This window comes from Bicyclus anynana, chromosome 5 (assembly GCF_947172395.1).
Source record: "Bicyclus anynana chromosome 5, ilBicAnyn1.1, whole genome shotgun sequence".
NCBI lineage: Eukaryota > Metazoa > Arthropoda > Insecta > Lepidoptera > Nymphalidae > Bicyclus > Bicyclus anynana.
This window is the reverse complement of record NC_069087.1, coordinates 2,779,493-2,806,444: the sequence shown is the minus strand read 5'-3', so window position 1 is coordinate 2,806,444 and position 26,952 is coordinate 2,779,493. Positions and strand designations below refer to the sequence as shown.

Sequence of the window (26,952 nt, the reverse complement as noted above, 5' to 3'; positions counted from 1 at the left end):
CCGTGAACACACAAGGTTTCACCTGAAAACCAGCGCCACAGCTCGCTGTGGCATCGAGCTCAGGTGGATAACTTTTTTGTCCACGACCATATAGATTTTTGTTTATTCTGTTTGTTTCTTTTATTACTTGTGTGTAGACAAATAAACATATATTCTATTCTATTCTATTCATGTCTGATTCGATCTTGTGTGTGATGTGATATATGTACATATACTAACAGAACTCCTCAGACAAAGTTGCGGGCGTTCTCTAGTAATTAGTGCTATGCTTCGTTGGTACAATTATGTTATTCATGTGTGTCGCCAAGATAAATTATTACTTATTGATTCAACACGCTTCCATTGCAGGAATGCCGCGAACCATTCCACGGGGGTTCGTTCTTCGAGCACGAAGGTCAGCCATACTGCGAGACCCACTACCACGGCAAGAGGGGCTCCCTCTGCGCCGGCTGCCATAAACCCATCGCCGGCCGCTGCATAACCGCCATGTTCAGGAAATTCCACCCCGAACACTTTGTATGCGCGTTCTGTCTCAGACAACTGAATAAAGGAACTTTCAAGGAACAAAACGACAAGCCATACTGCCATGCGTGCTTTGATAAATTGTTCGGGTAAATCTATATGCCGCCAACAGATGGCGTTATATAACATCATACTGTTATGTTTGAAAAGTAATGCTGATACGAAAAGTGTTATAGATGGCGTTACTCGATTATATTAAAACTGTTATCTATGTTTTAGAACGGAAGCGAATTCGATAGATTAAAACGTTTTTTTTTTTCGTTTAAAACCATTCAGTCAGCTTAGGAACGTTGATGTTGTCAACAACTGTTTGTCAATAAGTAAAGCAACGTTGATGTTGATCAAATTAATAAATAATTCTACTGTTAGAAAAAAATATTTAGGTTTATTTCGCATTATTTTTACCTAAAACCTTTTATTTGACTCTGATTTATAATAACAGTGATTTATAATATCTTTGAGAGTCCGCCATTTAAATTATTGAATTTAGAATGACGTCACGTAGTTAACAAGTTAAAACAAGTATTGAAAGTTAGATAAAAATTCTTGCAAATTATCGTTGCTAGGACCACTAAATGAATGATAACATAATTTTATTAGATTAGACGGTTATTGAAAAAAAAATATAGTTTTAATCCTCATAATAATATGTCAGCGCCATATTTCGGTCGTTCTTGCTCTGAACTTAACTATAAAACATGCATAGAACTTCCATAATTTAAACAAAATAGCTCGATAATAAAAACTACAACTAAGTAAAAGTTAAATAGATAATTTTTATTGACAGATAATATATTAAATAATATTTAGATTTTAAGTGATTATTGTAACATTATACTTTCATACCATAAATGGAAAACAGGCTTCATTTCCTTGTACGGAGGTCATAAAAGTTTTGACCATTTTGTTACTGTTCTTTTTTTGTATTTTTTGATATGTCAAAAATTCGTAATTACTTTCTGTCTTTTTCACTCGATGGTGAATGTAGATGTGATCTAAAATAGTTTTAGTTAAACGAAGTTCTGTAATACTTTTGTGAAATTTTCTCACTGTATTTAAAAATATTGTCTCAAAACTTATAAATACAATACTTTTAATTATGTAAATATAACTGATGTGTAATATTAATAATAATTCAAATTCACTTGCTTGGGAGAATAAATGTATTATGTTTATGGACCCCCTTTCTTGTTTTGTCTCAATGTAACCCATACATTCTTTATGTATTTATTTCATTTCATTTTGTACAGTATTATTGATGTGACGTCATTGGGGGGTCCTTCTCAGACCAATTATTGTATAGGACCTGACTCGCTACGTTAGACGTTACTTTTCTGTCAAAGTATATGATCAACGATCTAATGCGATTATAATAATTGTCTCTATAGTATCGATGTTTCATAGTTGTAATAGTGTTCGTCGATCAAAGAGCTCCGTGAAAATACCTTTTTGTGTAGTTGAATTTTGTAAAAAACCTCTGTTGTCTAGTTTAATACAAGATAATATACCAAATCTAAGCTCGTTTTCCTCAGAAAATGACAGACAATTTTGTTCGTGGGTGCAATACTGGTCCCTCCATAATTGGTCTGCGGGGTCCATAGATGTTTATTCGATAAAGGAATACATAAAAGTATGAATAGGTAGGTATATTCACTTGAGTAAACTTTTAATGTCCTTTTCTATTCAAGTCATTATGAGAAGGATGGCAGTATTTTTAATTTTCTTTATTTTTTTGTACATCGTGTAAACTGATAAGTCGATTCATTATAATTAATTATTATTAAATTAAGTATGTATAGTTAATAGAGTAGAAAAACAGTATAAATATGGTTAATATTATATTATTAAGATGAAATTAAAAGTGTTCGAAAAATAAAGGTACTAATTCAAAATTTTATGTCAAAAATAATAGATTGTGATGTGCTTTCGGTCTAAATTCTAAAATGTCAAAGACGTTGAAAATTAGATATAAAAAAATCTAAAAAAAACATACTATTGTAATATATTAATTATTATTAATATTAATAAATTCTTAAATGTTAGATATGAGTATAATATTACAGAATATGCCCAAGATTGTAGTATAGTGTAAAAAACCATTATGAAATAAAGAAGCATTTTCATTGCAATTTTTTGTTGTCTAATACGACATTCAACAAACAACACTTCTAAATTATTTAATGGAGATATTTATTTGTTATTTTGAATAATCCTATGTTTTACAATAGTTTTGTAACATAATACATACAATCATACATGCACAACTGCATTGGCCTCGGCCTCAACGTAAAATAGGATTGTAAAAAAAATTAAATAACACCTTGAATTTCCTCGCGTAATGGTAGGCGTCCACATATCCACGTCGTACGTATTGGACGCACCGCACCAAACGGATCGTAATATATTAAAGAAAGTCAAACAAGGATGTCCACTGATACGCATCGTATAGATCGCACGAATTTTCCGTAAAATTAAAAATCCGTTTAATACGATGCGTCCACAGATCCGCAAATTACGGATCGCACGAATCTTCTTTATTCAAAAGTATAAGATCTTCCCATGCATAAATAGTGATGTATAAACTGAACCAATTTTGTAATAAAACAAAAAATAAAAATACTTTAATATGATTATTTTACAATTGTGATTTGTGACCAATTTTGTTTAGTCAAATTTTTACCTCACGGCTATTTTTGCCGTCCGATAATATGGATGAAGTCATTGATACAAATCATTGATTGTTACACTTCATTGAACTATTTATTTAAATCCGTAGATCTTTCTAGAACTATATAATACGAGGAAAATACCGATGTAAATTACGATTAAGATAAGTGTAATGTTTTGATTATTTATTTACTATAAGGGCTAGTACACACCAGCATTTAAAAGATCGAATATTTAATTAAAAAAAAACTTTCATTAATAATTCTATATTTCAAGCACAAAAAAGTTATATATATTTTGACTATTATTTTGTATGCCGTTGTTAAAAAATTAGACATTTTTGCGATATAAAAAAACAAAACAAACTCTTTCAGTCAATAGAAAATACCGCCACAGGTAAAATATGAATGGCTGTGACATTTTAACAAACACAAATTGTCATGGTTGCAATCTCTTTAATTTATTTAACACTGTAGCATGGTGCGGATGACAGTTGCCCTATGATGCATAATACGTACTATTATCGTGAACAGAGCCAAACTTTCAAGAATGAAATGAACTGTCACCCGCACCATGCTACAGCGCACGAACGGTAGAAACCACAATTTTTATTGTTGTATAACTTCTGACTTCCGAACATAAATATTATATTTTATTTTCTATGACATTCTATATTTTAACAAAAAAAAAATATGTTTATATAAAGTTTTTTTTATTTTACCGCTACTCGTTGTGTTGTTAAGTTGACATAATCTTCCATTAGCTCTTAATTATTCAGTCTGTACAGTTATTTGCTATTTTTTACAAGTTATTTTTTTAATTTACCCAGATTGCGTTATCGCTTTTAGGTTAATAGTTTAGTATCGAGTGCCAAACGTTTAACGTCGGACGAATATGCTCGCAGTGTAACCGTAACCTAATTTTGATTGAGATTGCGTAATACTGATTGGGTCTTATCTGTATATTGAATTTTAGGTCACATTGTATCGCAATGTAACTATGTATAACTTTTAACTTATTCTTTTCCATTGGTTTTTGGTTTGTTATGAACTTACTCATGCAAAACCCATTTCCCTATTAAAATCTGTAATGATGCTTTTATAACTTTACAGTGCAGTTTCAGATTTGTCTGTGTCAAATAGATACATATAGAGACAAATTCGTAATTCACACAATCGAGTTATAAAGACAATCTTATAGAATAATTTTTAATGAAATGTTCCGTCTCCTTTATAAAACTAGCTCCTGGAATATTTATTCCCCATTTTTGCCACATTTTTAATTGACTCTCCTGATGGTCGCAGCGTGATATTATATATTCTAAAGTTTTCCTCGATAAATGGACTAATCAACGAAAATATTTTTTTCAATTCGATCGACTAGTTCCTTAGATTAGCGAGTTCAGCTGAACAAACAAACAAGCTTATATTACTAGTAAAGCAATAATAAATTGAGAGTTAATAGTACGAGATCCAGTATAATAAATATATACCCTCATCTGTTATTTATTTGTGATAAGAAAGAAATGATAGAAAATATTCACACTGACACATTGAAAATAGGCTGCCTAGTAAAATTGCGATCGGTTAATATAAAATTACTAGGGGACCCGATCAAGCTTGATCCCTGTCCCTACTCTACACTACTCTACCCCTACCCTACCAAAATAAAATTAAAAATGTAAAGGTCGCCTGCTTTCACACTGCAACTGTGGGGTTGCCAGATATAAACAGTTGAGTAATGTTATTTATCCTAACTCATCCTGTTCTTGATACCCTCATCAGTTATTTAGTCGTCTAACATGTCAAATGAAAGCTCATTTTATGCTTATTTTACTGTATTAAGTTGCCTTTGAACATGATTTTCTAGATTTTGTATAAAAATTGGATCTGGCTGGCAATTAAACTAGGCACCTATTTCGATGTATCACTGTGATTATTACGTATCATTTATTTCTTATGAATAATAAAAAACAGATGAGGGTATATATTTCTAATGCTGGATCTTGGACTATAAAGTTACACTGTGAGTAACGTCCTTATTCAGCGAAGTATCGAGATGTGTTTGGTTACGTTAACCAGGAGTTTAACTGATGGTTATTTGTAACGTGTTCGTGTAAGAAATGATTTTATTGAATCTGTAATATTTTAACAAATATATTTAATGTTTTTTTTGATGAAGACTTCTTTGTTTAATTTTGAAACCGTTGATTAAAATTAAAATGTAGTTTAAAATATTTTCTATAGATACGAAGTTAAAAGGAAATGTTTATTGTTTATATTGCTGTGGAAGTAATTTAAATATAAAGATTTAAAACCGTTAAAAAAGGAAAAAAGAAATATTTTTTTAAATACTTCGTTTAATTTTTTAAGTTATCAAATACTGTTTTTTTGCTATAATTTGTATCAAGGATAAATAATGTACCTACCTAGTCGTATAATACAGTCTCAACTCAGTGTAGATAACGGGGTAATACCAATAACCATATTTTTAATGTCTATATTAGATAAACATTCGTAGTGACAATTGATTACAATTCCCCTTTAAAATATTTAAGTTTGGTAAAACCATATTCAAATTACCACTAATCATTATAGAGATACGTAGGTTTAACCACTATCTTGATTTGTAGACTATTTGTTAGCTGGTTCGACTTTGGATAGTAAGTTCTAGGGTGTTCTAGGGGAGTTACATTCCAACAAATTAAGCAGATCATAGATCAGATTAAGATAGAATTCAAGAGGTCTATGCCCAGCGGTGGACGTACATCGGCTGATAACTCAGACTAAGTACATAAGGACTAGTATCGCACCCAAATTCACGAACAAAATTTTCTGCCATTTTCTAAGGAAAACGAGCTTAGATTTCATACATATCTTATACTAAACCAGCAGTTTTTGTTCGTTTTTTAAACCATTTAACTACACAAGAAGGTATTTTTAAGGAGGTTTTTAACCGACGGACACGATTGTAAACTATAAAACATCGATTATATAGAGAAAGTGTTTATAATCGCATAAGATCGTTGATCATATACTTTGACAGAAAAATAATGTCTTGCGAGGCAGGTCTTTATCTAATTAGTCTGAGGCTGATAATGATGCGAATGAGGCAGATCAGAGGATTCGGCAGCAGGACGAAAAAATACTGGCTTTACCTACTTTGCACAGTTTACATGCGCTGTTTTTTGATACATTTTTAGAAAGGATAAATAGATTGAGCGAGTCCAAAATTTAGGCTGCAGCTGTTTATAATTAATTCTAAAACTTAATTCATTGCTTAATACTTGGTTATTAAGCTAGGTAAGTAAGTACGTATGCTATTCTTGTGAAAAGGTTCAAACGTTTTTTTTTTCTATACACCCCTTTAAAAAAAAAGTTGCCCACTTACTAACTTGCCTACAATATCACCTAATGGTAGGTAAGTGATGATGCAATCTAAGATGGAAGCGGGCTAACATGTTAGGAGGAGGATGAAAATCCACACCCCTTTTTTATGGAAGCTGGCATAATCGGCCACCCGCCATTTGGATTTTTTCCCCAAATTACGGTGATTAGATTCAATATCGTTTCAAATCAAATCAAATCAAAAATCATTTATTTCAAGTAGGCTCAGTTTACAAGCACTTTTGACACGTCAGTAGACTATTTGTAAAGATTCTACCACCGGTTCGGAAGGCAGGTTCTGCTGAGAAGATACCGGCAAGAAACTCAACAGTTGCTCTTTTGAAAAAGTCATACAGTATTATAATTTACAATTGATAACAATTACAATTTCTTATAGTTTTATTTGCTGTGTGAAGGTGGAAGCTGATCCAATGGCCTCCAAGCGCTTTCAATGTTCTTTTCAAATAAACATTGGTTATAAATCTATCTTTCTCTGTTAGTTCCATCAATGACAGAATATTTTTTATCTAAATCAAGTTCCATAAATAATTGTTAACTGTTCTCAATCATTACACAACACCTCACTTTTATTAACTCGCGTTAATAAAATGCGATAACAAAGAACTAGTAAGTTAATAACATTAAAACCCCACCAACCTTGGAAGAAACTAGAATTTTCTTCGACAAATCGATAACGTTCATTAATTATTCCTTATCGACAACCCACGTTCATTTTGTTGTACTAGTTACAATGTTTTACAGCTTGTTTGCAGCTACCTATGCAGATAGGTACGAGTTATTTTGTGGTAAACTTCGATTTATACACATTTAACCACCATTTCTACGTTTTATGTAATACCCGCCTATCATCATCATCATCATCATCATCATCATCATCATCATCATCATCATTAATTAAGAGCCGACTACAGGAACAGGTCTTCCTTTAAGGAGAGAAGATTTATGGAGCATAAAGTCTGACATGTTCGTTAATGACACTCCCATGATATGACGAGATGACAAGATATGACATATAATAACGGGGGGAAAGACTGCGCGGGTGTGAATCGTGCGTGCGGGGAAGTGAGGTGTATCAGTCGTGGGGTTTTCATTCATGGCTACACGCCCCCCGGCCCGCGCGGACCATCGGAAGTGTTACGAACGAAGTTGCCAAGCTATTTGTCTCCAATGTGGGATGGTTATTTAATTTAGGGTGATAATGATAAAGTTTATCACATTAGGTTTTTTCTGACCCGACCCAGGATTCAAACCTAGGTCCTCGCGATTGGAATCCACATAGGCTAACCACTGGAACAATGAGAAAATTACCGAATCATGGTAGTCATTAGCAGACTATTTTGAAATAAATAGTTTCTACTTTATATGGAAAAAATTAGTTCCTCGAGTTGTGATGTACTCCTACATTTAATAACTATATTATTATAAAAAGGAGGTATATGTACGAAGTTGTTGCAATAGTGATGGTGTAATTATGAGGGTATTTGATGATTTGAGCTCAGTTGTTTGATAGGCAGCGTAAACAATTCACACTGTCACTCTACCAGTCGGGTTAGTGGTTTTATGCAATATTGTTTTGTGTTGTGATTATTGATCATAAATGGTCAAGTGTGAGCACGGAGAACATGTCGGGCAGGGGAGGTGAGTAATGCATTCTAAAGGGATACCTTAAACCTACTCACAAGTCCTGGGACCTGCTCGAAGTGTTTCCTCTACCACAAAATGATAGTACAATCATTGTCGCTGCTACCCGTCACGTCATATAAGGTGGTATAAAAGATGGTTAATAAATTAAAAACCAACGAGAATTCCAGAGAAAAAAAAAACATTTATTTACAGCACTTAAATACACCCCTACGCAAACTACAACGTGCAAATATGAAATAACATTAATAAACTTAAATAGAATTATATAATTATTAATAATCTTTAAATATATTAACTAATTTGTCATTTTAATTTTACTTAACTTAAACTCGAAATTAAGACCTTTCACTAAGCATTCTAAAACGTAAAACGCTAGTGACTCCAGGTTGTGACGTCATAACAATTAAAGAATGACGTCACAAAATGAGAAACCATCGTTTTTAGTTCTATAGCCATAGAATCAGGGCCATACTCATCATGAAAGTTGAAGGAAACTTACTAAACTATGGAAAGCTAAAAGTTTATGATTTTAGCAGTATATTGTACTATGAACTAAATTACTGGGCAGAATTTGATGATTGATAAACAGTGGAGTGCACAGTTATCACTGACTAAAGTATGCACGTTTTAGGTGAGAGATACACACAAAATATTTTCCTACTTTTAATAGGTGGTAGTAAGAAAATATCTTGAGTTATATCTTTTCAAAATAAATGAACTGTCATTAAATTCGTTTTTATGGCTTAACTCACAGCATAACAGCTAAAGCCATACCAGAGTTTTTAATTCTTCATATTCAACTTACATGACAAGTATAACTTACGAACTAGTCAGTCTTTGGTGAGAAGAAATTACAAAACAAAACGTCTTTACGCCAGTCCGGGGAACAATTCAGAGAAGGATTCACACCAAAAGTCTGACAAGTCCATCGACCCTGACTCACTGAGTGGAGACGAGAGTGACTCGTACCCCAAGTCCGAGCTGAAGTTGGTGTGCGTTGGTGACAGCCCTAATAGACTCTCTTCCATAGACAACGGTGACAGCAACTTCATGTCACACTCCAGAGTGATGTCCGAACAATTGTCTGTCAACTCACTAAACGCCGTCAACTCTGTGTTGAATTCTTCGATACTCACCGGGGGATCAACTTTCATCAACACAGGCTTTATGTCTTTAGTTTGTGTCTCTTCGAGTTGATCTTCACAGGGAACCTCGACAGTGACACAATCGTTTGCTTCGTAGCTCGCGTAGAATATGTCACCCTTGTCGCCATTCTCTTCCTTTATTTTGTCTATGTCTGCGGGGTAGGGGTGCGCGTACGAGTGCTGCGCCAGTATCCGGTTTATGTCGTGTTTGTTGTCTATGACTCCACTTTGACCGGGTTCCAGTTGCTTTGCTGCGGGCCCCACCACTTCAGCTCCTTCAGCGCACTCTCCAGTGATCCCGACTTTGACCTGTTAACAAATTGAAAGAATTTTGAATTTTGATGACCTACGAGGTGCAGTGGTTCGATTTCCAGCTGGGCCGATTGAGGTTTTCATAATTGGTCCAGGTCTGGCTGGTGGGAAGCATCGACCGTGGCTAGTTACCATTCTACCGGCAAAGACGTACCCCGCCAAGCGATTTAGCGTTCTGGTACGAGGTTGTTTAGAAGCCGAAAGGGGTGTCTTCCCCCTAACAAGTTAGCCTGCTTCCATCTTAGATTGCATCATCACTTACCATCAAGAGAGATTGTAATCAAGGACTTACTTGTAAAAAACAAAAATGAAAATAAAATAATAATCAAATAGGTTTAGCTTGATATTATTAAATTCAAGTTTGAATGATTTGATTGAATTGAACACAAGCAAGATAAAGATTGTATTAATTGTTATATATGTAAAAACTCTGTCCGCTGATGCCTTAAAAAATGCATGCTAAAAAAGTTGATTTTGATAAGACCACTAAATCTACTTCTTTTATATCAATAATTCATTATTGAAATAAAAGAAGTTTTGTAGAGCTTTTACTGTTAAATAATTCATTATTGAAATAAACCTATGAAGAAATAAACTAATTAAGTACCTATATTTTAAAGAGATATTCATATTTAAGGTCATCAAATTTTCATATCTGTAAATATAGTAATAACCTTCAACCGTTAGTATCTACTCACGTCATCAACCCATATTCGGCTCACTGCTGAGCTCGAGTCTCCTCTCAGAATGAGAGGGGTTAGGCCAATAGTCCACCACGCTGGCCCAATGCGGATTAGCAGACTTCACACACGCAGAGAATTAAGATAATTCTCTGGTATGCAGGTTTCCTCACGATGTTTTCCTTCACCGATTGAGCCACGTGATATTTAATTTCTTAAAATGCACACAACTGAAAAGTTGGAGGTGCATGCCCCGAACCGGATTCGAACCCACACCCTCCGGAATCGGAGGCAGAGGTCATATCCACTGGGCTATCACAGCTCACAGTAACTACTAGTGTATCATAAATCTTTGTTAGTAATGCAGCACTTGTACAAATTATAAATATTCATATCTAGTTCAATTTCAACAACACCATAGTGATGCAATATTGACACAACTGTGTTAAAAATAAACTGTTTTAAGAACCGAACCAGAATAAAAGGCTTATTATATATACGTCAGAGTTTTGATCGGTGGGGGGCTTCGGCCGTGGGTAGTTACCACCCTACCGGCAAAGACGTACCGCCAAGCGATTTAGCATTCTAGTACGATGTCATAGAAACAAAAATGGCTGTGGATTTTCATCCTACACCTAACATGTTAGCCCGCTTCCATCTTAGATTGCATCATCACATCATCAGGTGAGATTGCAGTCAATGGCTAACTTGTAAAGAATAAAAAAAAATTACATCACTGTTGCATTATTTTAGAAACTTAGAAAGGTATATAGGTAGGTTTTATTAAGGTGATTCATATTACGACTTGGCTTAGTTGTTGCATCAGCCAACTAAACTAAGCTTTTACTTGGCTGATGCAATACATAAGTCATATCATATATATATATATGCGATTCTGTATTGTATGCCTTTTAGTTACAAAACAAATATTATTGATTCATATCGTATGACATACAGCAATACAGCATTGCATAAGTAATACATATACCTTGCTTTAGGAGCTTTCACTTGGCTGATGCAATGATTAAGAAGTTATGTCTTATTCATAACTTTCCATCTTATTGTCATATTGCGAAAGTAATAAATAAATGCACATATTTACACTCTTACTTAAAATTTATTTTTTTCTTGTTATTTTAGTAGAATTTATTGAAAAGTATGATGATACTCTGATGTATAAAAAATTAAAAGCTAGCAAACTAGGGCTGTATAATCTGGCAAGTTTGTAGATAGCACTCCCATGATATGCGGGCGACGGGGGGAAAGACATCACGCCCCCCCGGCCCGCGCGGACCATTGAGTGTTTTACGAACGAAGTTGTCAAGCTATAGTTAACAAATAAGTATAGTAAGCTTACATCGTGAGCCTCTCCTGCAGCAGTTGCATCAATCTCCTTGAGGAGGGAGTCAGCGAGCTGGTGCAGCGAGTCGAGGTAGTCGTCGGAGTCGAGGTGTGCGAGGAGGTCTGCGAGAGGAGACACATCGTCAACAGCAGGCGCGCCGCGCGGAGCGCCGGCGGGGGCCCCTCCTGTACAAACAAACACACATTATTTAGAGTCTTATAGCATTGCACGGATTCACTGTGCCCCGTCTTAGCATTCCATAGATTCACTGTGCCTCATCTGAGCATTCCAAGGATTCACTGTGCCTGTGTTGAGTCCATTGTCTGTCACAGAGAAAAACTCAATGAAGAGCCCTGAACTTGTGATCATGGGTGGAAGGTTAAAAATTTCTGGTAAAACTGTAGTGAAATTTATTTATTTTATTTTGAAATCAAAAGACATTGGATGTTATCTAGCTTCAAACTCAACTTTAACTCACATACAGTCACTGTTATTTAATTTGTACTTATAAGGAAAAAGTGATAAGGAAAAAATTTAGTTTATTTATTTTGTGTATAGAGGGAAAAACTGATAAGGAAAAATATCTAGCCATTAAGAGTTAATTTGCAAGGCCGATTGTATCCTAATTTTGTCTGGTACATTAAACTTTCTTCACAAATCAGCAATCTTATCAGAAGGTATTTAATATATATAAAAACAAGGCATATAATTTTAACTATTTTTATATTTACTTTTTTTTTATTCTTTTATAAGTTAGCCCTTGACTACATATATGATATAATATGCCATTATATCAATCTGTAATGGTCATACTTAGTAAAAAATGTTAGTATAATTCACTTTTTTTACTTTCCAAAAAGGCCCCAGCTTAGTTTAGGATGGTGGTGCAAACAAGTACTATAAAATATTGGTACTGACCTTCTGCTGAGGATGAGACTCTGCTGGTCCCGGGGCTCCCGCGACGGTCCGCGCCGCGGCCTCGCTGCGCAGCGCTGCGTTCTCGCTGAGCAACCTCTCGTTCATCGCCTTCAAGTTCTCCACCTCCGCTATCAGCCGATCATTCTTGTCCATGAAGTGCTGGATCCGACTTTCCATTTCATCCATTTTGGCCTTCTTCCTGTCCCGTGAGGTCTGTGCCGCCACACGGTTCTTGAGCTTCCTGCAGCAAAGGTACGCAATACTGTCATAGGCGTGCACAAGGTTTCAACTACGGTATGCACTATACATACAGATTATACTGAATGGAAGATTCCTTGCCTATATGTTCAAAATGGGGCCTTATGATAGGTGATTTTATAAGGTACACTCATTACAACTGCTATCATAGTAATTTGTTTTTCTTTACAAGTTAGCTCTTGACCACAATCTCACATGGTAGTAAGTGATGATGCAATCTTGGATGGAAGTGGACTAATTTGTTAGGATTAGGATGAAAATCTACACCCCATTTAAAGATTATTAAGCTTAGAACAGAGCAGTGATAGCCCAGTGGATATGACCTCTGCCTCCGATTCCGGAGGGTGTGGGTTCGAATCCGGTCCCGGGCATGCACCTCCAACTTTTCAGTTGTGTGCATTTTAAGAAATTAAATATCACGTGTCTCAATCGGTGAAGGAAAACATCGTGAGGAAACCTGCATACCAGAGAATTATCTTCATTCTCTGCGTGTGTGAAGTCTGCCAATCCGCATTGGGCCAGCGTGGTGGACTATTGGCCTAACCCCTCTCATTCTGAGAGGAGACTCGAGCTCAGCAGTGAGCCGAATATGGGTTGATGACGACGAAGCTTAGAACAATTAGAACATACTATTTAATTTTCATTTACATTATTTTATTATTTATTTATAATATTTTATCCTTAGTAAAATTCTCTGATATGGCGGATTTCTCACAATGTTTTTCCTTCACCGTTTGAGACGTGATATTTAATTTTTTTTAATTCACACAACTGAATAGTTAGTTGGGGTTGCATGCCCCAGACCGGATTTGAACCTACACCCTACAGAATAGGAGGCAGAGGTCATAACAGGGCTTCTTTAATGACACGAATTTTCTACCTTCAGTTTTAATTAACAAACTGATAAATATTCCACATCAAGTTTGGTTTTAGTATAGGGTAGGCATTATACATACAAATTGTACAAAATGCAAAATCCCTTCTCTAATACAGGCTTGTAATGAGTCCACTAGTGCTATATAATAGTTAGTCTATAAATCTGTCATCGAGAAAATATGAAAATGGAAATAGTACAACATCAAATATGCGACCAAATATAAAGTAATAAAATGTGTATTCATTTGTCAGAATCTCTTTCTTTCTGGTACTTTTGAACATTAATTGTTATTCTTATTAGTCATATTACTTTATATTATATTAATTTAATACCTGATACCAAATAAATGTCTAAAGATATGTCTAACACAATCAATTCATTATTAAATCTAAATATCAGCACATATCTACCTACTTAAGTGGTCATTAGGGTAATCTTGAGTCGCATTTCTTACGAGTGGCTTTGTTTAAATCGCTAGAATTTATCAATGACACGCTGGCAATTGACACGGAAACTAACTTTAAGGATGACTCACTTTCTTTGCATCTTCTCCTCCCATGTCAGATGATCCAGCCTTCGTTTCCTGGACGGTGGACTCGGCGCCACGTCGACAACAACCTTCGACTCATCATCCACCGCCAGATAATTAGGCACCGTGATTATAATCGGCGTGCTCATCTTTTCCATTGATAACATAACCATAATAAAACACTAACACCAAACTCTCACTTAAACTTTCATCTCAATTATCGCATAATAAATTTTACTAGAAAAAGCTTCTATGACAGCGTATCTTCCGTATCGTGCAAAAACTTGCGTCGTACATACTCGAGCACTTATGAAATAATGCGAATTTTTGGATCTCGAAAATTGTACGTGCCGTTCCGCGATTGGTTACTTATCGAGTGGGCGTTAACCGATAACTTCACATTGAGTTTTAGATAAGGACAACTATATACAGATTGCTTGTTGAGTGAGTGAACTAACACTATGGTCCACATGCACAACAAGAACTGACGTCAATAATTTTTCCGGATTTTCCTTCCAAAATGATGCAATACCACCGAAATTGAATCCAATATTGAATCGATAATCGTAATTACAATGATCAAACAAATTAGAAAAGGTTTTTACACGCTATAAATCGGTTTTTAATAAAATATTCAATGATTCCCAACAATTTGCAAGTTTAATTTAAATAATATAAAAACTGTACTTATTATAAATTGACTTGTTTATGAAATTATTCCCACATTGATTATAAAATATAAATCATAGATTTACGATTCGACTGTGGTACAAGTACATATATACACAGATAAAATACCTATGCAAAAAAAAGTAGAACCCAGAGCCGTAAAATCAGTTATAAAAAATCCAAATGTCAATGTCAAAAGTGAGGTCAATGTGTCATCTGTCAAGTAAAAAAATTAAAAATTAATCTTCAAGCTGAAATTGCACGTATTAATATTTTCATTGTAATTTATATTAAGTAATTCATAGTTGTTTAATAGTTTTGAAACTTCGACAGTGCTTGCTTGAAAGCCGAAGTTAAAAATGGCTTCCACAAGCACAGATTCGCAGGCCACTATAGCCCAGAAAACATGGGTGATGGCCAACAACATAGAAACGCTAGCGAGCGTGGATGATATTTACCGCTACGACAAAAAACAACAACAAGACATCCTAGCGGCCAAACCATGGGAGAAAGAGTATGTATTTAGTTAAATACTTTCATATTACTTGATGGTTGGTATGTCCTTAGTTCTTATTTCCAATGAATTTCTATTTCAGCCCTCATTTCTTCAAAGACATCAAAATTTCAGCACTTGCATTGTTAAAAATGGTTATGCATGCAAGATCTGGAGGAACCCTGGAAGTCATGGGTCTTCTGTTAGGTAAGCCTCATTATCTGTTTTAATTATTAATGTTGGCACAAAAATAAAAAAAGGAGTAGGGATAATTGTTCTTTCTTGCCAAAGCATCTTTTTAACACTGGATCCTGGGTTTCGTAGGAACAACATGACAGAATGATTCACAAGGTTTGTAGTTGTAAAGCAGCAAATGGTATATGCATAGACAAATCCTTCAGATGGCCTAGCATGTGTCTAATTTTATTTTCCATATTGCTATCTATTTTGTACCATTGTTATGAAAATTAAAGAAATAGAGTTATTTTCACATTCCACAGTGTATTGTGGATAGTATAATTAACTGCGGAACATGTATAGATTTTGAGTTATGATTATTCTTGTGAGTGCTGAGAAAATGAATGAATTAGAAACAACTTTCACCCATTTGTTTCTTGGATGATAAGTTATAAATCAAATTTAGTATCACTTGATAGTTTGACCAGAAGTTTTTAGGAAACCTACTTGCAACAAATTTTTTAATACCCTCATTTTGATAACACTTCATCCAATATCCATCCAACCAGCAGATAGGTGAAGGTTATTTCTAATACAGATTAAGATCTAATAATTATTATAAACTGATAGTATTGTGATAAATTGTGTTTGTCAATGACAGGCAAGGTGGATGCTAACACAATGCTGGTGATGGACTCATTTGCTCTGCCGGTGGAGGGCACCGAGACTCGAGTGAATGCTCAGGCTCAGGCCTATGAGTACATGACTGCTTACATAGAGGCTGCTAAACAGGTGAATGGTCAACACTTATAAATAAATAACTTTTTATTTGAAACAGCCTTTGGTATACATAAGTTATGAGTTTGATATATTTACAGTATGTCCCTATTGTTCATAGTGTTGCACCTGACATAGGCCTCCTCTAACTCCCTGTCGGTTGCAACTCTAGTCCAGCAAGGCACCAGGGTTATGTGGAATGGTCAAAACTTATTATTGTTTTAAATAAAGATCAAGTTGGGAAACTAGCTGTTACTAACTAGGGCACATAGTTCAAAGAGCTGATTGACATTTAAAAAAAACATTGCTAGGAACATTAAGATATCGAGCAGGTTGCAGGGTGGCTCGAGATAGTTGTTTGGAAGCCCATGCAAGAGGCATATGTCCAACAGTGGATTTCCATGAGCTGTTAATGATGAGGAACATAATTATTTTTTACTGCTATTGGTTTTGGTCTTTTTGAGTTTATTGAGGGTTTGATAAGGGTGTGCATTCCTAGCTAAAGTCTATCAGCAAATTAAAGTGAAAATATAAATTTTCTTCCATTTATTTATTTTCCTATTTGTTAATTTTTTAACAATGTTAAACAAAACTATAACAATTTATAAAAAATTAAATACTCCCCCTAAGGGACATTTGTGTGCCCAAGCAACGGGTCAGGAGGATCAGGTTTCCAGAGTGAGGAACCTCTGCACCATCTCAAGAATCACTGCTTTCTGTATCTGACCCTTGATCCAGCTGTTAAGTGTTGGTTTTCATTATAAGACCATTGACTGAAAGGACTATCAGAACAATAATAGTTGACTCAAGTTTTGAACATTATTACATTTGAATTTGTTGTGCTGTACAGTATACTAATAAGCTTATATGTGTTTTATTTATTCCCAGGTTGGCAGACATGAAAACGCCATAGGATGGTACCACAGCCATCCTGGGTATGGCTGCTGGCTATCAGGCATTGATGTCTCCACTCAGATGCTCAACCAGAACTTCCAGGAACCCTTTGTGGCCATTGTCATTGACCCGGTCAGAACCATATCAGCTGGGAAAGTGTGTTTGGGAGCTTTTAGAACTTATCCTAAGGTTTGTGTTCTAAGACATATAATTTAGCTTCACTGGGTTTACCATGTGTGAATAGAAATATAAAATAACTTGGTTAAAAAGATTAAAAAATAGATTTAAGGATATGTCCCAAAATTGCCCAAGGTGAAATAAAAAATACCAAGAGACCCAATAATATAAATGTGCTTACAATTTTTATATTAAAAGATATAAACGGAAATCTGGGAAATAGCGGGGTTTTAAAATCATTTTAATTTTTACCTTCTAGATAGGCATTATGTGAGATTGTGAGATGTTATGATACTCAATATGCAATAACAATTACAATCAACCCTGACACATTGACATTTTTTGTCTGGGGCAAACAATATATGGAGAGTGGGACATCTCCTTTCTTTCACAATATATTATGTATTAAAATGCCTCATTGGTTCAGTGGTTAGTATATGTGGGTTCTGATCACAAGCTCATAGGTTCTAGATTTAATTCAAAAATTAAACTTTGTTTTTTATTTTAATAGGGCTACAAACCAGCCAATGAAGAGCCCTCAGAATACCAAACCATACCGCTAAATAAGATTGAAGACTTTGGTGTGCACTGTAAACAGTACTATTCCCTGGAGGTGTCATACTTCAAATCATCGCTAGATCGGAGACTGCTGGACTCACTGTGGAACAAGTACTGGGTGAACACGCTTTCCAGCTCGAGTCTCATCACCAATGCTGATTACACTACCGGCCAGATATTCGATCTCTCCGACAAGTTGGAACAGAGCGAAGTGTGCTTAGGTGAGCAAAGGGCGTTTATTAAGGAAGTCAGAAATATTTTGCACGGTTAAGTAATATTATTTACTTATTCTATACTAGCTGTGCGCGGTTTTGCTGTTAGATCTTATTCCTGTGGGAATATTGGGATAAAAATGTATGTGGTAAATTAATATAATCTTTGTGCAAAATTTCATCTAGATCTGTTTAGTATGAATGAAAGATTCATTTCAATACAATTTTTACAATTTTTTTAACTATTTCTTGATATTGCAATACAATTACAGTTTTTACGACACAATATTTTCCATTTATTTTTTAACTATTTCTTGAAATCGCGTGTAGTTTATATTGAAAAAAAAAAATTCCGACGAATTGATAACCTCCTCCTTTTTTTTGAAGTCGGTTGAAAAGTTCTAAATGGAATTTATTCTGGATAAAGTAGAAGATGAATTCTGCGTAAGTAGCTTGAATGATATATGAAAGATACCAGGGCCTCTTCTATTTCTAATACAGGCCTTAGCTTACTTGGAGTGCAATCAATCATATTTTAAAAGATACTGATCTATTTTTTTCAAAAATAGTCCCAAAATTCAGGTTAGGTCTTGTAGGTACATATGTATTCTGTGGTTAGGTCTTGTAACTATGTTTTCTAGTTTTGGGTCAGTAGCCTGATGAAAATCACACTAATATTATAAAGGCAAAAGTTTGTGCGTAAGTATGTATGTTTGTCCCTCCTCCTTTGCGATGCCGCTACTGAAGCGATTTGGCTGAAAATTGGAATGGAAATAGATTTTACTCTGGATTAACACATGGGCTGCTTTTCAATCCGGAATCCGGAATAATCCATGGTCCTCGCGAGATTTGTGGAAGTATTCCACGCGGACGAAGTCGCGAGCGCCCGCTAGTAGTAAATATATTCTGTGTTGTAGCAACATGGTCATTGGTGGGTCTGAGCCATCGGACAATAAATAATCATCATCATCATTATCAACCCTTATTCGGCTCACTCGAGTCTCCTCTCAGAATGAAAGGGGTTAGGCCAGTTGTCCACCACGCTCACGTCTCAATGCGAATTGGCAGACTTCACACATGCAGAAAATCAAGAAAATTCTCTGGTATGCAGGTTTCCCCACGATGTTTTCCTTCACCATTTGAGACACGTGATATTTAATTTCTTAAAATGCACACAACTGCAAAGTTGCAGGTGCATGCCCCGGACCGGATTCGAACTCACTCCTTCCGGAATTGAAGGCAGAGGTCATATCCACTGGGCTATCACGGCTTTTATCGGACACGGACAATAAATAATCATCATCATCATTATTATCAACCCTTATTCGGCTCACTGCTGAGCCGAATAAGGGTTAGACCACGCTATTAGTTTTTTAATTTCTTAATAATAGGTAGATTTATTTACAGGGCGCGGTGGTTTCGTAGTGGCGGGCACGGACCACCATGAGAAGCGCACAGAGGACAAACTGGGGAAGGCCACCAAGGACGCGTGCAAGACCACCATAGAAGTCATCCACGGACTTATGGCGCAGATGATCAAGGACAGGCTCTTCAACAGCGTCAGCGGCCGGCCATCGCCCTGCGCGCCCATGATTGAGTGAATTTACTGAAATAACATATACTTGATATCACACCACACATGATTTTTTCAAGTCGGTAATTGAACCTGGGACTTGTCATTTGCGGACTTAGTGGATGAATATGTAGAAGAGATCAATTGATTTGAGCTAACATGCGTAGTGGTGGGGGTATTTATGTGTTTATAAATAATTAATCGATAATATCGAATTACATAAATATTGATATGTTTAAATCACCAGAAAGTGTTTGAAGATATTTTTTGGCAGTCAAAATTTGTTTTGAATTACCAGTTTCTGTACCTACTGATGTATCCTATACTTATTAAATAAAAAATGTGTAAAACGGTCATTGGCTTTTATTCAGTTGTTTAGGTTTACACTCTGACATAATAATAAATTAAATATTTATATACTGAGATACATAACAACACTGTTGGTATCAATCTCAAGCATAATTATAATTAATGTGCTCTTTTTAAAATTGAATAACAGTAGTGAAATACTTGGCCTCACCTACTATTTTATTTGATGATTATTAAATGAACCCAAACAGGCTTCCTACTAAGCTGCTAATTTGTAATGTGGCTTAATAGTAGTAGAAGAATTTTCAAAATCGAGTAGATCCAGAGAATACACCTACAATCGACTCATACCAAATTTAATACATATAAACAATATTAATTTCGAATAGTTTGCGGAATAAGGGTTCGAATTAGGTATATCGATATTAATTAATAAAAGTTAAGGATTTCTTATAAACTTAATTTAAATATCACGTATATTTTCAAATTTTCCAAACGTCAAATACGGTGCCGTCCATTTTGTGACGTCACTAACACACGTTTGTAAAGGATTTGATATAGTGACGTCATGAAACACTTGAAATTAGACACCATCACGGCCGACAGGCGTTTTGGCTCGTATTGTCAGATACATGAATAAAAATTTAAAATTTAATGTAATCACGTCTCAAAAAAATATGAAAAAATAAAAATACTAGTATAGATTATGTAATTAGGCCAGGTACTGGCTTAAAAAGGGGATGTGTGGAAAATATAAAGAAACAACTCTTGATTATATAAACATTCTCAAATATTTATTAACCAATTTACATAAAATCATTATTTACATATTTCATAGCATTATCAAGTTATACATTAAATCATAACATCTCACATTCTGGAGGGCCTTCTATTCAACCAGATACCACAGTGTGACGGACATACAGTTTGGAGTTTAATTCCAATAACCACTGACAAGATATTATATCATTGGAAGTAGGTTAGTTCAAATATAAAAACATATTTTCTTCATATAAATAATTGATGCCACTACAAACAAGACCCCATATCAAATCTAGTATTGATACTCAGATCAAATAAAATGGCACTTTATTAATATGATTTGTCATGTGTACTGACAGTGCGTTTTTCACAATAACTGAGCGAGGGTTGCATGTCGTCTGAAATTTTTAAGTAAATAAATTAAATTAAGTGAAGTTGAATTATTAAAATTTCTAGTCTATTAATATTATTGACTAGAACATGAGAATTTTATAAATGTTTCCAACCAAGCGTGCCATAAGATTTCTATTTATGTAATATAGCATACGCCACGGATAATGTAGGATTCTAATGGTAATCGAATTTTAAATTCACCCAGTAGTTTCAGATCCTATTCAATGCAAACTAACTAACAATCAAATCTTTCCTTTTTTTATTCTTTACAAGTTACAAGCCCTTGATTCCAATCTCACCTGATGGTAAGTGATGATGCAATCTAAGATAGAAGCGGGCTAATAGGAGGAGGATGAAAATCCACACCACTATCGGTTTCCTGTTTATAATATTAATACAGATAGATATGATGGCGATTAATTACTAAATAAATATTTAGTCAACGATTGTATTGGTAATTTCCATACTGTATGGTCGTCAAACTGTGGCAATACTAAGGTAAAACAAGCACCAAATCGCGATATAATTTTTTCCAAGCTCTTTACACTATTAAAGATCAAGTCCACGCTTTACAGAAATAAATGAGCCAATGCACATGTGCCATTTTTATGTTTGGATAAATAATTAACAATTAATGAATGATAATTATTATTTTCGCATTTCTGTTTCAAGTTTTTGGACTGAAATAAAAAATTCGAGATCGCCAAGGTAATTGCAATTTATAGCATAATTTTCTTGACTTGCATTCAAATTAAAGTCTAGATTTTTTGGATATACATAAAAATGTGTAACACATTACATTGTTATAAATCATGTATTATTATTATCAGTAATTTACAATAAAAGTGTATAAACTGTGTTGGTTAATAATTAACATAAATAACGTTTTAATAATAATAATGTTAACAGCCTATTAATTTTAATTGTTAAAAACGTCCCGTACAATATTACATTGGGAATAAAATAAACTAAATAAAGACCGTTTTACACTATAAGAACTGTTTAAAAACCGAGTTCAATTCTCAGATATCAACATAAAAAGTATGTGAAAGGTGAACAAATAAAGTCTTGCCCTTAGGCTAGCCACACACGGGCGATATTATGGTCAATATAGTAGGGTAGTATTGTGCTTTCCTGGAAATATTATAGTCAACGATTTTATACCATTAGATATGTTACCTGATACCTGCCTACAAAACCACCATAAAAAGTGATCCGAATTTTGCTACTCCACTGACTGCATACATACACAATTTTGTGTTTACTAACTTTACATATTTATGTATATATAGGGTGCTCAAGAGTATTTCCCACAACTCTGGTGTTATATTCTTTACCAAAAATTAATTAAAAAAGATCAAGGAACTAAAATTAATATTTTCGGGATAAATAATATTAACAAAAGAAATATTATTTAACCCAAAAATATTCATTTTCTTTTTTTTAAATAATTAATAAATTTAAAATTAATTAATAGTCCGAATCATTTGGAGGTGGAAGTGGACTCATCAACAGTATAAAATCTTTGATTATATACATTTTCTTATAGAATATGATTTTATGCAACTTTACCCTACTTTATTGACGAAATTTTTGTGTGTGTGTCTCACACAATTATAATACTCTGTATGTGAGTGATGGAAAAGTATTTTAAGTGATTAACCACAATAGACCATAACATTAATATATTTAAAGGTGGAATTTCAGTAATACAGATAGTAAAGATTAAAAACACGTGGACTCTTATTGTCTATTGATTAATCACTTAAAAAGTTATTTTAACGTGGAATATCTATAATTATACATTATTTATTATTTCATTCTATATTATAATGATCCATTTCATTTCATAGTGTATTTACAAATCGTCACTGCAATATAAAATTCTCATAATCTTAAAAGGAACGACTAACCTAAAATATAATATAAAATACCTAGCGTTTGAAGCAATAAATCTATATAATAATGACAAGGCAAATATTTGTCGAAAATAAAACTACATATTTTGTTGCATATTATTAACGGATAATTTAGTTTGGATCGAGGTTAACGTAAAAATGTTGTATTTTTTGAATGATGTGGCTCATTTTTGTGTTGTTTGTGTGTTTCACACTAAAATGTATTTTTACATAATTACAGAATAGCGCGTTGTCAACTTTTAGGCGTCTACACCAATTGGCAATATTTGACAATATAATTGAACATCTAGAGTTAATATTGAGATATGGCACAATCACTACATTTGACGTATGCTAATTGACATATACGAAATTGAGATTCTACGTAACAAATGTCATCTGGTGCTTACTGGTGGATATTACTCAGTAGGTAAATGACATTTTGTCAAATGATTTTATGTTCATTTTAGTAGGTTGATAATAAAGACCAAAATAGTGAATAGGCCAATAGAGAGTGTCAGTTTGACGATCATTGTGTAATCTCCCAATATTATCCCTAGACGTTCAATTGTATTGAACAATAAATTATAATTCGCAATTATAAAATATGGACGCTTTATGTTTGTTGATTGATTTGTTTCATGACAAAAAAAAAATATAAATTAAAAATTACTCCTAATGTAACATAACCAGCGTTAATATATAGATATTAAATACATAAATACTAGTTTCACTCCGGCAACAGAGTACCTTGACATTATTCAATTGCAAAGTCCACTTTGCAACTGAATAATTTCGCTGCATTCACTGCAAAATAAACTTTGCAATAGGATAATTCTATTATTCCTTGTTAAATTAAACTTCTGCAAAGTAAAGCCTATGCAATATTCAATAATTAGTGATATTTATACAACGTAAGACGGACAGCTGTGATCCTATGCGAATAGGATCACAGACAACAGAGTGTCAAATTGCACTTGGATCCTAAATATAGTTTTAATACTATTGAAATTACAGTTGTAAGTTAAACTTTTGTTTGAATACAAAAGTTAATTATTCACGGACAATCTTGCATAGTTTATCACTCTGTTGCGCGCTGGTCCTAACATTTTAAAGGCTAAGTTATTGCAAGATTTTCTCGAGTATGAGAACCTCTTCTTTATGGTATAAAATCCACTTAATCTCTATAAATAATGAAAAACGTAACTTGCAAACGCTTCAATCGACTACATTTTTGATTCCTGAGGATTCACAAATATAACTATTTGGGTGTATCACACGCATTATATAATTAAATATTATCGCACGGGTACTTACTAACACGCAACGCTTGCCGTGTCAACCAATACCAAATACAATCTTAGTATTGCTTAGAAACACGTGTAGGCCCTTAGTATCATTATGAGCACCACGACTTCTTTCTCATCTCGAGAAAGAGAAATGTCGACCAATAGCGGTGGACTCGAAAATAGTTCAAATATCGCTCTCTTTCTCTATTCCTTCTTTAATAATTTCAAATCTGCCGCTACTGGTCGACAATATACCTTTTTCTCTTCACGAGATAATATGTCTTGACGCATGCAATCAACCTTTTGGTTTTGCTCATGTGGTTCATATTATACTCAGAGGCACAATTATCCGCCCACTTTAATATGACGCGAGTATATTAAAGTGTGCGGATAATTGTGCCTCGGAGTGTATATATTTGGCCTAACAAAGACGCCGTGTATGCCTATAGTAACCGGCACATAGGTCGTGATATAGGATATGGTATTTTATAAATATTTCTCGGATTTAGTGCACAACCGCCATTACATATATTAATAAAATACCATTACACGTATGCCACGACCAATTCTTTATTAATAATAATAATTATTATTGTTAGTAATAAAATAATCTATTAAGTACATTCCCACACAATCCGACTCGCTATACATAAGTATGTTACATTACAAATACATACAATATAACAGTTCCATCCTATTTACAAAGAACACGACGGTTTACATATAAACCAAACCGATATATTTCTTGGCCTTCTAATATAACATGAAAACGCATTTATAACATGCAAGTTTAGTATGCCCAAACTGTATAACACGCGTTTGTTACAATATAACAAAAAAAACGTCCAGACTACGTTTACAAACAAGACTGTACGAGTAAATATGTGGATCCACTTATCGGACGCGAGTGCGTGTAAACGGACTCCATTTGCTAATTTCATTGCAATCGCTATCAGTGAATCATTACGAACGTAAATTGGAGAAGAAATTTTGTATAATCTATAAATGCCTACCCTAGTTAAAAGCCTTGTGTAAAGCCTGTGAGGACTTATTTATTTATGCACAAATGTCGCTCAAACCAAAAATATGCAAACTAACAAGTAATTCTCAGGGTCGTAAGATTGCATGATCAATTAAAGAAAAAATATATAACACTGCAATATAAATTATTATAAATATATAATTTAATGAGCAAACTAGTACAGCCAATTTGTTTTTATTATGCTATGCAAATTTTAAATATTACTATAAATAAAAATTAAATATTCAAATAGCATTAGTAAGATACCAATTATTTCTGCGTTTGGGCCCTCAGTATACTAATTTTCAAAACAAAGTAAATAGTATCTAAAAATTGGAATGTTGACAGTGAATGAAGAAAATCTAATATCTACATTACACACATATTAATAGGAAATCCAGTACTTTTGCCTTTCGCACTATTATGACATATGTACTGAATAAACACCTATGTTACAATGCCATTAGTATTTATTGCCCTAACATTAGTAAACGGCCATTTGTTGATCATCCTACAGGGAGAAAAATTTACTTTACAACACCGGTAATCAAAATAGTAACATTAATTCAGTCTTAATGAAATAAAACATTTACTCGAGTATGCCACTCTTCTCCTAGGGAGAAAAGTGTTTTGTTTACGGCACTAGTGATAAAAATACGCATTTATCTACTGGTATAGGATATTTTTCGATGTAGGTTTTACATGTATAAAGTTACCAAATTGAGAATGAAGACTTTTGTAGTGATGTTTAAAAAGTTTTTTTTTTAAATAGTTCTTTAGTTCTTTCCGATGTAAAAAGAAGAAAAAGAGTAACCGTCTATACATATTTTTAGAAAAACAGAACTGACTGACAATTTTAAAATTAATTTACTATTTACAATTTTTTTTCAACTTGTATGTTTTACTTGCTTTATAAGTACGCATGTTTTTTATGCACATTATTAAATACCTACTCCAATGCTGTACTGTGACATTGATGTGTTTTCATTGCTTTCTGTTGCGTTTAAAATTTAATTTTAAAAACAAAAGGTTTTGTTTGATTGAGTCAATAATTACATTTAAGTCGAACTGTTACAAAAAGTGCATTAAACATATTTACTGAACGAGAATAGTACCAACTAAATGTTGCAGTAACCTGTCAGTTTTACCTATATTATAACAGCTGCCGTCAAGAAATTAATACTTTTTACAACCGTAGATAGTAGTTTTTCTTTACAATAGATTTAGCTTTGCCCTACTGCCATATATATTTTATATCTTACTATGATAGAACATCATCATGACTTAACCGTAAATGAAAATACATTTTTAAACCATTCATCCAATTTTGGTAAAACTTTAGTGACTTGTTGTGTTATCTGGGCTATTTGATAATTTGACGACTTGAAGAAAGTACACTGTACCTGTTTTTTTTTTTATAGACATATTAAAAAAAACAGGTACAGGCAC

At 33.9% G+C, this 26,952-nt stretch overlaps 4 protein-coding genes across 8 annotated transcripts in view; 2 read left to right on the top strand and 2 right to left on the bottom strand.

Annotated features, from left to right (window-relative positions):
* The window catches only part of LOC112048525 (leupaxin), a 73,961-nt gene extending 68,590 nt beyond the window's left edge, over positions 1–5,371 (top strand). For all 4 annotated transcript variants that reach the window (XM_024086075.2, XM_024086073.2, XM_024086071.2 and 1 more), the window contains exon 9: positions 349–5,371. In XM_024086075.2, the coding sequence (XP_023941843.1) occupies positions 349–615 (267 nt within the window). In that variant the 3' untranslated portion in view covers positions 616–5,371. The remainder of the gene's footprint in view (positions 1–348) is intronic.
* Positions 5,372–9,412: 4,041 nt separating this feature from the next.
* On the bottom strand, positions 9,413–14,627 carry LOC112048501 (X-box-binding protein 1). Its single transcript, XM_024086030.2, has 4 exons — positions 14,308–14,627; positions 12,638–12,878; positions 11,735–11,904; positions 9,413–9,694 (listed from the first exon to the last, which is right to left on the bottom strand). The coding sequence occupies exons 1-4, from the start codon at positions 14,472–14,474 to the stop codon at positions 9,601–9,603; spliced, it is 672 nt and encodes a 223-aa protein (XP_023941798.1). The 5' UTR covers positions 14,475–14,627; the 3' UTR covers positions 9,413–9,600.
* Positions 14,628–15,175: 548 nt separating this feature from the next.
* Positions 15,176–20,185, top strand: LOC112048509 (COP9 signalosome complex subunit 5). 2 transcript variants are annotated; one of them, XM_024086043.2, is made up of 6 exons: positions 15,176–15,484; positions 15,567–15,670; positions 16,302–16,432; positions 17,306–17,500; positions 18,000–18,267; positions 19,666–20,185. In XM_024086043.2, the coding sequence occupies exons 1-6, from the start codon at positions 15,330–15,332 to the stop codon at positions 19,857–19,859; spliced, it is 1,047 nt and encodes a 348-aa protein (XP_023941811.1). In that variant the 5' UTR covers positions 15,176–15,329; the 3' UTR covers positions 19,860–20,185. The 2 variants fall into 2 exon arrangements, with proteins under 2 accessions (XP_023941811.1, XP_052737583.1); XM_052881623.1 differs by having other exon boundaries at positions 18,000–18,312.
* Positions 20,186–20,908: 723 nt separating this feature from the next.
* Positions 20,909–26,952, bottom strand: part of LOC112053898 (AP-1 complex subunit gamma-1) — a 41,960-nt gene continuing 35,916 nt past the window's right edge. Inside the window, exon 21 of the mRNA XM_052881624.1 lies at positions 20,909–26,906. The gene's annotated coding sequence lies outside the window, so the exon portion shown is untranslated. The remainder of the gene's footprint in view (positions 26,907–26,952) is intronic.